The 14,009-nt window shown below is 43.2% G+C and overlaps 1 protein-coding gene across 4 annotated transcripts in view; it reads left to right on the plus strand.

The window, feature by feature from the left end:
* The window catches only part of sugt1 (SGT1 homolog, MIS12 kinetochore complex assembly cochaperone), a 52,874-nt gene extending 40,560 nt beyond the window's left edge, over positions 1-12,314 (plus strand). For all 4 annotated transcript variants that reach the window (XM_061733004.1, XM_061733005.1, XM_061733007.1 and 1 more), the window contains exons 12-13: positions 1,258-1,430; positions 11,700-12,314. In XM_061733004.1, coding sequence (XP_061588988.1) covers positions 1,258-1,430; positions 11,700-11,801 — 275 coding nt within the window. In that variant the 3' untranslated portion in view covers positions 11,802-12,314. The remainder of the gene's footprint in view (positions 1-1,257; positions 1,431-11,699) is intronic.
* The last annotated feature ends 1,695 nt before the right edge of the window (positions 12,315-14,009 follow it).

A 14,009-nucleotide genomic window follows, 5' to 3' on the forward strand; every position in this document is an offset into this window, starting at 1 on the left:
AAAAGAAGGGGGAAAAAAGGACAAAAAAGGTCAAACATTTTTGAAAAAGCTCCAGGAGCCACTAGGGCGGCTCTAGAGCCGCGGGTTGCCGACCCCCGGTTTAGAGTTTAAAGTTGCTTTCGTCAACGAAAATTATGACTAAATATAGTCGTCAACGAACCTTTATCACCCGAGGAAAACGAGACGCAACGAAAATGCTGGTCATCTGACTATAACGATAATTAAATATATAATGCGTAGAGGAATAAAAACCAGACTAAAATGTAGATTACAAAATAAAAACTCTGCTAAAATGTGTCTTCATTTTTATTGAACAAAATGAGATGAAATGTTATAACAAAGATCCTTAATATTCTTTTTTAAGGTGTTTCCTCTGGTTTAGTTCTGCTGCTGGGTGACGACAGGAAAAAATAAATATGTTGTAAACTCAAGTTAGAGTCTTCTGTATCTGGAATGAATGCATTCTTGAGTCTATAAGGTAACAATATAATAATAATACACTGCAAAAACCCAAAATCTTAACAGGAATTTATGTCTTATTTCTAGTTAAAATGTCTCATTTTAGTAAAAAAAATCTCATTACACTTAAAACAAGACTCATCACTGGAAAAAACAACAATTTTCACCTGTTTCAAGTAGATTTTCACTTAAAATAAGTAGAAAAATCTGCCAGTGGAACAAGATTTTTTTGCTTGTAATAAGAAGATAAATCTTGTTCCACTGGCAGATTTTTCTACTTATTTCAAGTGAAAATTTACTTGAAACAGGTGAAAATTGTCAAATAAGTTATTTTTTTGGTGATGACTCTTGTTTTAAGTGTAATGAGATTTTTTGACAAAAAATGAGACGTTTTAACTAGTAAATAAGACAAATATTCCTGGTAAGATATTGAGTTTTTGCAGTGTATAACCTTGTTTGAATTGTAAAATGGGTTTGGCTAAATACAATGTTTGACTAAAACTAGACTAAAATGGTCCTGGACAATTCTGACTAAAATAAGACTAAAATGCTCAGACTTTTAGTCGACTGAAACTTGAAACGACTAAAAGGAAATTGATCGTGACTAAAACTAATAAAAACTAAAATGATAGCTTTACCCAAAGACTAGACTCAAACTAAAACTGAAACAGGCTGACAGAAACGACACTAGTTTAGAGGTTCAATAGCTTTTCTGTCTCTGTTTATGGATGGTGGTGTTGCATGAGTTCCTCATACGTGCAGCGAGTCCTGTGTAATGCTGCTCTCCTCCTGCACCAGATCTGTACCCGTCATCGTCCCACTTCACCCAGAAATGGGACAAGATGGTGTTGGACTTGGGCGACGAGGAGAAGAACGAGAAGCTGGAGGGAGACGCCGCGCTCAACAAGCTCTTCCAGCAGATCTACACGGACGGCTCCGACGAAGTCAAGCGGGCCATGAACAAATCCTTCGTGAGTATTGTGTTCACCACTACTTTGCATGCCCATAATTAAGCTCAACAAAGCCAGGCTTTCTTTAAGAGAGCCAGCTGAAGCCGTTGTTGGGAGAACCGTATTGATTATTAACTAAAGTTTGTCCTGGGTTTGTGTTTGAGGCGTTGTAGGCGCTCCCTCGTCGCTTGTTTCTGTTTCTGTGTTCTACTGAGTCTAAGACGATAAACTCTCAGCGCTGTCGTTTCTGAAAGCAGCTGCACAGAAAGCTTTTAAATGTTTAACTCCATTCTCAAAAAGGGCCTGTTTTTCTGACCCATAAACACTTTATTTGAATTTGATTGATTTGAATATTCTCTAATGTGCTAGCTTACTTTCTAATGTATTTTTTTTATTATCAGCAGTTTAGAAGAGACTTGTTTGTAAATTAGGACAAAGTATTAAAAGCATATTCAACCTTCATGGTTTCCATAGCAACGCTGTAGCTGAGAAGCTTCTTTAGAGCCGTATCATGCAGCTCAGCCGGTTAGATAGTTGACATGTTCCCTAAGCTGAAATGTTCCATTATCACTTGTTAATTCAGCATGAAAGAAAGAAAGAATCGGCGTGGTGTTTTGGTGGAATTGGTGCAATAAAATGAGTGTGTTGGTGCAGCGACTAACTGTTCAGGTGACAGTTGAGTTACATCAGTAACTCCACGAGCTGATGTTTATTCAACATGAACAAAGCACTTTCCTGCACTTTGAATTTTCAGACATCAACGTTCAGTACTTGTTCCTGGTGATACTTAAATGCTGTTTCAACAGGACTTGATTTGATGAAGTGCTTCAGAGCAGTTTAGTTTAGTGTGAGTGGTCGTGCTGCCGTGGGGATGCAGCAGGTTCGGAGGAGACACCGTCACGTCACCGAGACACCAACCCTCTCATCTCACTCTCAAGTAGATCCCTCAACCATTCCAGTCCACTTGAGATCGCTGGCTGATTAAAGGAAGCAGCAGGCTTGTGAGACGTCTGTGCAGGACACGACGGTATCCGTCTGTCGTCGCCTTCTGTTGACGGGGTTGGATTTCAATCAGAAAGTTAGCAAAAGAAAACTGGTCTGATGTGTTCCTGTCCACCGCAGCAGAGGAGCTCTGGAGCTCCGGTTGTAGGTTACAACCAGTATTTGAGGCTCTGGTTGTAGGTTACAACCAGTATTTGAGGCTCCGGTTGTAGGTTACAACCAGTATTTGAGGCTCCGGTTGTAGGTTACAACCAGTATCAGAGGCTCTGGTTGTAGGTTACAACCAGTATTTGAGGCTCTGGTTGTAGGTTACAACCAGTATTTGAGGCTCCGGTTGTAGGTTACAACCAGTATTTGAGGCTCCGGTTGTAGGTTACAACCAGTATTTGAGGCTCCGGTTGTATCTAGAGATGCACCCATCAGGATTTTGAGCGCCGATTTCCAAAATCAGTATCTGCTGATCCCGATATTGTTGTCTCATGTACATGACACTGGAATTGTATTATTAGTTATAAAGATTAGGAAATGAGAAAGTATCATGAATTGACTGTTTTATTTGAGGCGATATTTCACTCTAGAGACTCTTAGAGACGACTTAGACTCAGTTTACAAAGAGTAAGTGTAGCTTATTAACTTAAACTTTCCTGTGGTAATAATTATGTACAACATGTGCAGCAACACAGACGACAGCAGACATGTCACTCTGTAAAAGTTGATACAAGTTGTAAACTAAACCTTAGTTTTCCTGTGGAAAGAGGAATTCAATCTTAAAATAAAGATCAATTATGAATTATTAAGGTTTGCTAAAGCTTTAGTGATAACATCCGAGGAAACTCTTGTGAGTGAAGCAAAACTCTTCACACTAGAACTCCACTCGTGAAGCGACTGACGCGACTGTCGTCCTGCGTGAGGTTTTGGATGTAACTGTATATATTCTGATAAAACTCCACCGGATATTCATCAGTGAAATATTAACGACGCGGCAGCACTTACCGCGGATCCAAGCAGCTAACGACGTGTTTAAACCCGACATCTGCTACAACAAACGGCTGAGGAGCAAAGCTTATGAATTCATTACCTTACGATGTAGTTCTTTATTAGGGTCCGAGCACTTACAATGCTTATTGTATCTGTAGGAATTTTCCTTCTTTTTTTCTTTCTTTATTTTGATTTTTCCGACAAAATGAGGGTCTTTTTTCCCCCTAAACGTGCCGCAAAAGTCACCAAATTTTGCACCAAGCCAGGCCTGGCGAAAAATGTGATATTTAATGGTTTGCATTAACGGCTCAACAGCGCCCCCTAGAAAACTTTGTGCCTCAAGCCCCACAATACGGTTTGACGTACATGCAGGAAAATCGGTACACACCTGTATCATGTCGCAACTTAAAGAAAAGTCTTTTGGCGGCATGGCCGAAACCCAACAGGAAGTCGGCCATTTTGAATTAATCGTGTCATTTTGGCGCAATTTATGCCATTTCTTCGGCAGTTAATACGGCCCGAACCGTAATGTGCACCCAGGTGTGTTATACATCAAAATGTGCGTCTCCATCCTGCGACGACGCGCATTACTTTTCTCTTTCAAAAGCGTTACCGTGGCGATGCTAGACGCCAAAAAGCGCGCTGTTTAATGGGTGCAGGACTAGCAGCAGCATGCTGCATGGAACTTTCTAGGAATAAATCAACAATGGTGGACAGTAATTGACCAGCTTTTCATCCCTCACAGTGTAGCACACAGCTGAGGTCTCTGACACGTCGTCTTGATTAGCAGCTGAAATTAACTAAAGTATTACCACGGGTAATGTTGAATGCCTGCACAGTTGGATATCCACATACTGTACTGGGGTGCAGCCCTGCAGATTAGTGGGAAGGGGATTTAGTTGCACTCAGATTGAACTGAATGCCTCTTATCGTCATTATACAGTATAAATGGTAGAGCTTCTCCTGGGCTCAGTGCAAGACAATTAAAGTAAAAACAACAAGTAAGTAAAAAGTGCAGATATGCAAAATAATAATATAAGGATAAAAAGTGTAGAAGTATAAAAAAAAATGGAAGGCAACTGTGCATATAATTTACTTGTTTGTTCAGGATGTTGATGCTTCTTGGAAAGAAACTTTTCCTCAGTCTGTTTGTTGTTGCTTTTAAGTGTGTGTAGCTGGCAGACGGCAGCAGCTCCAGCAGCGGAGGACGGGGATGTGAGGACGGGGATGTGAGCGCTGCTGGAGCTCTGCCGAGGCGGCGGGTGGAGCAGACGTCCGTCAGGGAGGGGAGAGGACAGCCAGGAGCCTCGGTGCTGCTCTGACTGTCCTCTGAAGCCTCTCTGAAGCCTCGGTGCAGCTCCGTACCGGGGGGGGGGGGGGGGTTAACCGTCAGCTCCGTACTGGGGGGGCCATATTGGACCAAAAACACAAAAAAACAAATATGTCTGGAGCCGCAAAAAATGAAGTCTTGTATTAGAATGAAGGCAAATGGTGAAAGGCGAAATGTCGAGAAAAAAGTTGAAATGTTGAGAAAAAAGTCAAAATTTCGAGAAAAAAGTTGAAATGTCAAGAAAAAAGTTGAAATGTTGAAGTCGAAATGTTGAGGGAAAAAAGTCGAAATGTTGAGAAAAAAGTCAAAATGTCGAGGAAATAGTCATAATTTCGAGAAAGAAGTCAATGTAAAAAAAAAAGTCGAAATGTTGAAGTCAAAATGTTGAGAAAAGGAAAAAAGAAGAAAAAAAGGAAAAAAAAAAAGGAAAAAGAGAGGGAAAAAAAACAATTTTTGAAAAAGCTCCAGGAGCCACTAGGGCGGCGCTAAAGAGCTCTGGAGCCGCGGGTTGTATTGTATTTTTGTGTTTTTGGTCCAATATGGCTCTTTCAACATTTTGGGTTGCCGACCGCCGTTTATTTCTCCAACTCTGGTAGACTAGCAACCACAGACGCCAAAGACTAGTTTAACACGCAGGATGAACAATATTGTCAAAATCATTAGAGCCCACTACAGGTGCCCCCCCAGAATTCAGCCAGTAATGAAACCCGTCACACGGCCCATGGCCTGCAGAGGGTGAGCTGTGATGGGGCTCAACACCCAGCTCTGCTGCAACATTGTTCCACTGATGGAACCTGAACCATGGTCAGATGAGAGGCTGTTGGAACCAGATAGTAGTACTTGGAGACGTCCCGTCTGAGTAAACCACGCCGAGCCGGACCGTTCCTGAAGGATTCAGAGACGCTCTGGTCTAGGGCTGAAGCGATTCTTCAAATAATTCGATCACAAAAAATGATGGAGGAATTTTCTCTGCCTCGAGGAATCGTTTAATTTTGCAGCTCAAAGCAGAGTATTTCGCCCGGACTACGTTTAATGCGGCACAACACGCTGACGCCACGCACGTAAAGGAAGAAGAAAGAGGCGGATATGTTTGGTTTTTGTAACATGCCTTGCTCAGGCGGGAGACACATGTAGCTCAGTGCTTAACTTTTATTTTTAATCCACTCTTTTCTTGTGGTCCGTTCTCCTATATGTTCCCCCTCTAACCCGGTACATACATAGGTTCCTCTAAACATCTGTTCCCGCTACAGTTTTAACTAAAAGAAAATGTGCTCCAATACAGCAGGTCTCATAATTATATTTTGAACACTGCCAAAACTCAAAATCTTATACTTTAACTTAAAACTTAACTAGAACTTAAAATTAGCTCGACACAAATGAAAGTTCAATTGAAACACGTGGGAAAAACACCTAACCTTTTAAAGGCAGGATTGAGGCAGGATTTATGAAAAAAATCTGTATACATTTTAAGTTTTCTAGTAATAATGTCAGATGAAGCGTTCCAAACCAAAAAGAATGTTTCCTCTAGTGCCCTGATTCCCAACCCCCGGTCCCCGGACCGGTACCGGTCCGTAGAGCCGTTACTACCGGGCCGTGGAATGGCTTGTGTTCCGATCATAATTAGGGCTGCAACGATTCGTCGACGTTGTCGACAAAAAAGCGATAATCAAAATTGTCACCAGACGTTTTTTTTCCAATGGAGTGAGGCATCTCACTTCACTTCACCTCATACAATCTCTGCCGAGCCGCGCTGCAGGACGTCTCAGCGCAGCCTTTTTTTTTTTTTTTTGCGTCCCAGCGCTGCTGCGGGTAACAAAACTTCAAATGTTCGGGAGCATTTTAGCCTGGATACGGCGAATAAAAGAAGACTTGCAAGTAGGGTGCCACCAGTGGCGAAACAACTCAGCACCGGGCCCCGATGCAAGATCATTAAACCGAGCCCTGCCCATCACAATGTAAAACAGACATGCTGTGATTGACGCAATCTCACAGCAGATGCATCACCATTCAAATGGCAACGGGCACTACTGACAGCTTTAACTCTTAACACAACCACAGCGCAGATAGATATGTTTAAAAAAATCCCATATATATAGCACATATAACCAACAGCATAACACACACAGTGCGCCGGTGTGCGACAGAACACCAGCAGTGGCAACAGCTGAGAATAAACCCACACAGCGCACAGACTGAAATTTGGTGGCACGGTGGCACACCACAAATAAAAACATCATAAACACGCATAAACACAAACAAACTAGTGATACACTATCACTATAACAAATATTAATAATAATGGGTCATTACTTACAATTACAGTTTGACTTTCCGGGCCTTCCGCTGGGCAAAGTCTTTAATTAATTCCTGACAACAGTTCAACTCTCGGGGTACGCGGCGACGCGCGCCGTACGGTGCGCGTCGCCGCGTACCCTACGCCGTAATCTGCGTTGGTACAACGCGGAACCATAAATCAGCCAGTGTCCGTCACTCATCTCTGTGCAGCAGAACCTGCAGCAGCAAGACGCTGCTCTCTGATTATGTCTCACAGTTTGAAAACCCCAAATAAAAAATAAATAAGAGAATATTTTATGAAATCAATAAACAATTCCATCATCAAAATTATAACAAATAAAGGTTCAATATATCTTGCTTTGCATGTAATAAGACTAGGTAATATATTAGTTTCACCTTTTAAGTTGAATTATTGAAATAGATTAACTTTTACACCAAATTGTAGTTGAATTATTGAATTAGATTAATTTTTACACCAAATTCTAGTTGAATTATTGAAATAGATTAACTTTTACACCATATTCTAGTTGAATTATTGAAATAAGTTAACTTTTACACCATATTCTTCACCTGAAGCATTTTTTTGTCATATAATTTCATCCAAAACTTGTATAAATCGAAATGTGTTTGTTTGAGTGGCAGCCCTGTCATGGCTTGGCGGACAATAAGTTCTGGTACCCGACCGGACTGAACAGCGCCATGCACAGGTGCTGTATGCAGGTCAGGTACAGTCAGCTGCAGAGATGAGCGGACCTCAGCAAACCTCCATGAGCCGTTTCTTTACTGGTTGTTCCAGTAAAAGAAATAGTGATGAACAAGTGGAAAATCCTACCAAAAAGAAAAGCAAAAGCTTTAATCGCAAGTACGACATTATGTATATAAAATATGGATTTGTTGCAACGGGCGATTTGGAGGCGCCAAACCCACTATGTATTTTATGTGGAGAAACGCTCGGCAACGAAGTAATGAAGCCATCCAAGCTTCAAAGACACTTAAATACAAAACATCCTTCTCTCAAAGACAAACCAGTGGATTTTTTCGAAAGGAAAAAACGTGAGTCAGATTTGCAGAAGCAAGTTTTAAAGGCCACAACATCAGCTAACGTCGCTGCAACGAGGGCTTCATATCTCGTTGCTCACCGGATTGCAAAAGCTAAAAAGCGCTATACAATTGGAGAGGAGCTAATACTGCCCGCTGCAAAAGACATCTGCCTCGAACTTTTGGGGGGAAAAGCAGCTGGCAAAGTGTCGCAGCGGTCTGGCAATTGAAATAGGCTGTTATTTTCGTAAAATGAGTCGCCACCTGTTGGTGGATAAATATATGCACCTGAAACCATTGTAAAGTTAGTAAAACAATGATAGCCTGCATTTTAAAATGCATTGTTTTTTTCTAAAATGTTTATTAAAATTGACATAAATTGTCAACCGGTCCCTGAGCTTTTTGTTTATACTTCTGCTGGTCCTCGGCACAAAAAAGGTTGGGAACCCCTGCTCTAGTGTATCTCTCTGTTGCCTTGAACAGGCTGTGTGCTGCAAAATGTGCTGCAATTGTGGGCTGAATTTCCCGCTCTGGGCTGCAGATGTGACGTCACATGACGCTGCATGCACGTTCTCCCCGTTCTCCCGTGCCGGCTTCACTGTTGGCTGCAGTACCCCCAACGGCCGTCGTGGTGAAGGGTGGCGCTAGAGAGTCTCATTTCTTAAAAGGAGCCTCATGCTCCTTTAAGTGATGTGTGTTATCAAGTGTAATGGCATTTTTAGGTTAGAAATAAGAACATTTCTCGGTAAGATCCTTAGTTTTTTGAGTGAAGGCAGTGAATTTGGTCGACTGGTGTAAGTTCAGGGTTTTTAAATGCACAGCCATGAACCTACTGTATTATATAATTTAGTCTTAGTGATGTCAATTAAAGGAGCATGAGGCTCCTTTTAAGAAATGAGACTCTCTAGCGCCACCCTTCACCACGACGGCTGTCGGGGGTACTGCAGCCAACAGTGAAGCCGGCACGGGAGAACGGGGAGAACGTGCATGCAGCGTCATGTGACGTCACATCCGCAGGACAGCGCGGGAAATTCTGAGTCCTAATTGCAGCACATTTTTCAGCACACAGCCTGTTCAAGGCAACAGAGAGATACACTAGAGGAATCATTCTTTTGGGTTTGGAACGCTTCATCTGACATTATTACTAGAAAACTTAAAACGTGTACGAATTTTTTTCATAAATCCTGCCTCAATCCTGCCTCAAGCTCCTTTAACATCTAACATCTTATGTATATTTATAATTGCTCTTTATCTAAACAAAAATATGTTTTATCCGATTACTCGATTAATCGATGGAATTTTCAGTAGAATACTGGATTACTAAAATATGCGATAGCTGCAGCGTTACTCTGATCGTCGTAGCGACAAACGCTGCGTCTCTAGATGCAGCCAGGAGAGAAACGTCGGGGTGGCCGGTGTAAAAAGCTTTCCCTGGTCTCTCCCTGGTCTGAACTGAGCGTGACCCCCGGCCCTGCTCCCCAGACACTCATCCATTCACCACAGCCCTCTCACCTCCATCCCTCCAGCAGAGCTGCCACATGGAGGAATGCCCCAGTGCACACGACAACAGTTCTGAGATAAAGGTGCAAAGTGAAAAATGCAGTCATTAAACAACAATGAGTGGAGTTATGAAACAGTAAATCCCCAGGACTTTTTTCTTTAGAAGCAACAGGAAAGTCCCAGCCAGCATGTTTGCAGTCCAGTTTATGAGCTTCAATCTGGCTCTTTTAGGAATGAAGAATGGTCTGCTGTCATTTCTAACAACCCAACCTGCTGCTCTTTGATGTTCTCGTGAGGCGTAAACGTCCCAGAGCACGGTGGCTTCAGGACAACAAGCAGCCCGGTGCAGCGGTGCTGGGGTTCTGTCCCTCCCCGGTGCTGGGGTTCTGTCCCTCCTCGGTGCTGGGGTTCTGTCCCTCCCCGGTGCTGGGGTTCTGTCCCTCCCCGGTGCTGGGGTTCTGTCCCTCCCCGGTGCTGGGGTTCTGTCCCACAACGTTCAAAGATCATGCTGATCTGCTCGTTTCTTGAGCTGCTGCACGTCTTCTGTCCCGTTAGTTCCTGGTGGGAAGTCCATAGTGGAACAGCTCCTGAAGAAACTTCTGCAGTCAGCTAATAATCTTCATAAAAGGGATGAGAGGTCCCCGACTTCCTCAATCAACCTGGATCCACGTGCAGTCTTTGTTTTGAGCGTGAATTAGCTTCTCTTTGCTTTTCTCTTGTGCCATTCTGACGACCAGTTCAGTGTCTCTGGAATGCTGGATTCACACTGAAGTGTCAGAAATTACCTGTGGAGGCTCGGGATGCTTGGGGCGCTGGGGACGCCTGCAACGCTGCTCGCTAAAGTCTGGCGATGTCAGCAGGGGCGGGGCCTGTAGTGGGCGGGGCCTGCAGGGGCGGGGCTTCAAGCTGCGCTGCCTAACTGGAGGGAACAAAGTATTCTACACATATCTATATCAGGGGTCGGCAACCCACGGCTCTAGAGCCGCACGCGGCTCTTTAGCGCCGCCCTAGTGGCTCCTGGAGCTTTTTCAAAAATGTTTGACCTTTTATTTCCTTTTTTTATTTTTTCCTTTTTTCCCTTCTTTTTTTCTTCTTTTTTTCTTTTTTCTTCTTTTTTCCTTTTTTTCTCTTTTTTCTTTTTTCCTGTCCTTTTTAATCTCGACATTGCAACTTTTTTCTCGACATTTCGACTTTTTTCTCAAGATTGTACTTCGACATTAATCTTGACATTTACATTTCAACTTTTAATTTTTTGCGGCTCCAGATATATTAGTTTTTTGTGTTTTTGGTCCAATATGGCTCTTTCAACATTTTGGGTTGCCGACTCCTGATCTATATATAGCAGCACATCTTCCGTTTCCTATTTCACCATGGATCACCTTCTTTATATTTCAGCGTTATTTCCGCGTAGATAAGAGTGAGTTTGATCCTTAACCAGGTTGGTCCTGGATCAACATCAACCATCATGAAGCTGCAGTCTGTCTGCGGTGAACACTGACACACCGGGTCAGAGCGGGTTTGGTCATAATGTTTAACCTGTGTTTTATGATTAATAAGCACGGTTTTTAATTATTTTTCGTTGGATCAATGTAGCAAATAAAATCGTTGGGACCATCCATCTCCTCAACATCAGATACTGTTTCACATAAAATCAGCAAAAAAGTCAGTTTGCTGGATGAAATATATTAATTCCTGATAAAATAAGTGTGTTAGTGCACAGCTCTGCTCATGTACGCATGTGAATGAGTGTACGTTTGTGTGACATGAAAGTACAATCTGCATTGAGGTTCTCGCTTCAGGAATCCCGGTCTGTGATTGGACGCTGCCTCGGCGTCGCCGCTGCTCATTTGCATAAAGTTCAGATTTTTCAACTTCAGATTGACGCTCTGGACGCCTCTAATGCCTCCGTGGCCTCCAACGCCTCTCGCAGCGCTTTCATAGAGAATGAATGGCAGCCGGACCCCTATGATGCCTGTGCTGCTTTCAGTGTGAATCCAGGGTCAGACACGGTGTGTTTGTGTTGGAGCAGACGGTTCTTTCCAGGATGTTCCTGAGCCGTTTGGTGGGGCCGCGCTCATGTTGTTTTAACCACAACAGACAGGAAGATGACAACGTTGTTGTGATTGTGTCCGTCTCTCCTCCTGCAGATGGAGTCGGGCGGGACGGTCCTCAGCACCAACTGGAAAGATGTGGGCAAGAAAAAGGTGCAAGTGAGTCCTCCGGATGACCAGGAGTTCAAGAAGTACTGAGCACTCCCTTCCCCCCCAGCGTCTCTTCTGTCTCCTCCACCCGTTTCACACGATCTCTCTTCACATGTGGGCCTGAGCTCCGGGGGGCCCCTGGTCTCCCGCTCCCTGGCAACTCCTCCGGCCGGTGCTCGGGGAGTAAAACCCACCACATCGCTGCGGGGCATTTAAATCTGTTCAACTGTTCGACTGATTCCCATTGATTTGTTGTGTGTTTTTTAAGGACTCAAAAGGAAAGTAGATGTGAGCGACAGAGCTAAAACGCATCAGTACAACCTTCAGATCAGTTTCAATCACTCTTCTCGTGTTTCCTTCCTGTTGGGGAGCCTTTCATCGCCTCTTCTCATCCATGCTTGTATAAAAAAAATGTAAAGTTGCAATGAATTCCAACTCAACTGATTTTTCTTCCTGTGAGAGGTTAAACAGCGAGACTCGGCCGGCGGCTGAGAACCGGCTGGCACCTGAGTGTGACTCGAGCTTCAGTGTAAATAAAAGATTTGTTGTTTGGCTCTAAAACTTTGTCCTTTTTTTCCTGATTCGCTGTCTCCGGAAGCGGTTTTGGACGGACCGGAGAGTCTGTGAGAAGGACCGCTGAAAGACACAAAAGCAGGAGTTTACGGAAGAGAATTAGGGCCAGGCAGGAGAAAAATAAAAATTATATTTTAGAGGAGGAAGATTTTTTTTTTCATTATGCAGAAAAAAGTCAAAATGTTGAGGAAAAAAGTCGAAATGTCAAGAATTATGTTGAAGTACAATTTCAAGAAAAAAAGTCAATATTTCGTGAATAAAGTTGAAATGTTGTCGAGATTAAGTATAAAAGTATAGTAGTATAATTTCCAGAAAAAAGTTGAAATTTCATGAATAAAGTTGAAATGTTGAGAAAAAAGGCAAAATTTCGAGATTAATGTTAAAGTACAATTTTGAGAAAAAAGTCAATGTCGACATTTCGACTTTTTTCTCAAAGTGCACAATAAAAAAAAATCTTCCCACTCAAATATTTGTTCTCCTGCATGGCCCTGATACTACTCCGTAGGTTTGTGAGGATGGTGAGGTTCTGGGGCCTCGTGTATAACAGAGTGCATAGGATTCATACTAAACTACCTATACTAACATACCCAAAAGCTGATTTATAAAACCGTGTGCACGCACATCTGCACGCAATGTTCTCTTTATAAATCACAGTCCAGCTGGAAGGTTGCGCTGGTGAATTCGGCTCATATCCCGCCCTCTACACGCCCACTTCATACCATAAATGGGCAATGCAAAGTAGTTCATGACTGTATTTGCATATGAATGAGCCTGCTGAGCATGCGCAGCGACACCTGCAGCCTGTTTGGGTGTCAGGATGAATGAGACGTGTCGAGCAACCGTGCCACTAAATTTCACGGAGACTGAGATGGAGATGTTGTGGATGAGGTGGAGGACAGGAAAACCACATTATTTGGTGGTCACAGTAGTGGCATCACTAACAAAAATAAAGCGAGTGAGTTGCCTGCCAGAATGTGATTTCTGGCCGCGGGAGCGCGCACAGCAGCCCGTTGAGCGACAGCGCTGAAACGTCAGATTTTCAGATTATGAAGCTCAAGAATGAGATCAAGTCATATTTAGGTAGAAACAACTTTTCATTAACTGTATTTGGCCTTCAATCAATTTTTGGCAGGTAAAAAGACCCATTTTCAGGGGAGAAATCAGATTCTGGCAGGCAATCACTTTTTGGCACGGCACCGGCACGGCGTGTCCTGCACCGCGGACATGCCGTGCCGGTAGGATGATCTGACAGATGAAAATACCCTGTCAAATCACGCTTCCACATAGACATCAACATTTATCTATGTGGAAACGTGATCTGACGGGGTATTTTCTTCCGCCGAAGCGTCGTACACATAGATCTATGTGAAGCACTTTCTGATTTCCTGCTGTTAAATCGTCTATTTACATGAAAAAGCCTTTGAAAAAAAAGAAACGGGGATGGTACGGTAGTATTTTCTGCAGAGGTAGGACAGCTGGGCAGATCACCGGCTTGGGTGTACATGGATCTATAAGTCTGATATGTGATGACATTAACAGTATGACATGAATCTGGCTTCATTTCACCACCTCACCATCTGCGTCACCAGTTCCCCAGATCTTCAGACTGTTCCTACGGGAGGGTCAGGGTTAGCGTAGGGATACGCACATTTTTCCGTTAGTTTTTTCTGTTTAAATCCCAAC

This window comes from Cololabis saira, chromosome 10 (assembly GCF_033807715.1).
Source record: "Cololabis saira isolate AMF1-May2022 chromosome 10, fColSai1.1, whole genome shotgun sequence".
Lineage (NCBI taxonomy): Eukaryota > Metazoa > Chordata > Actinopteri > Beloniformes > Belonidae > Cololabis > Cololabis saira.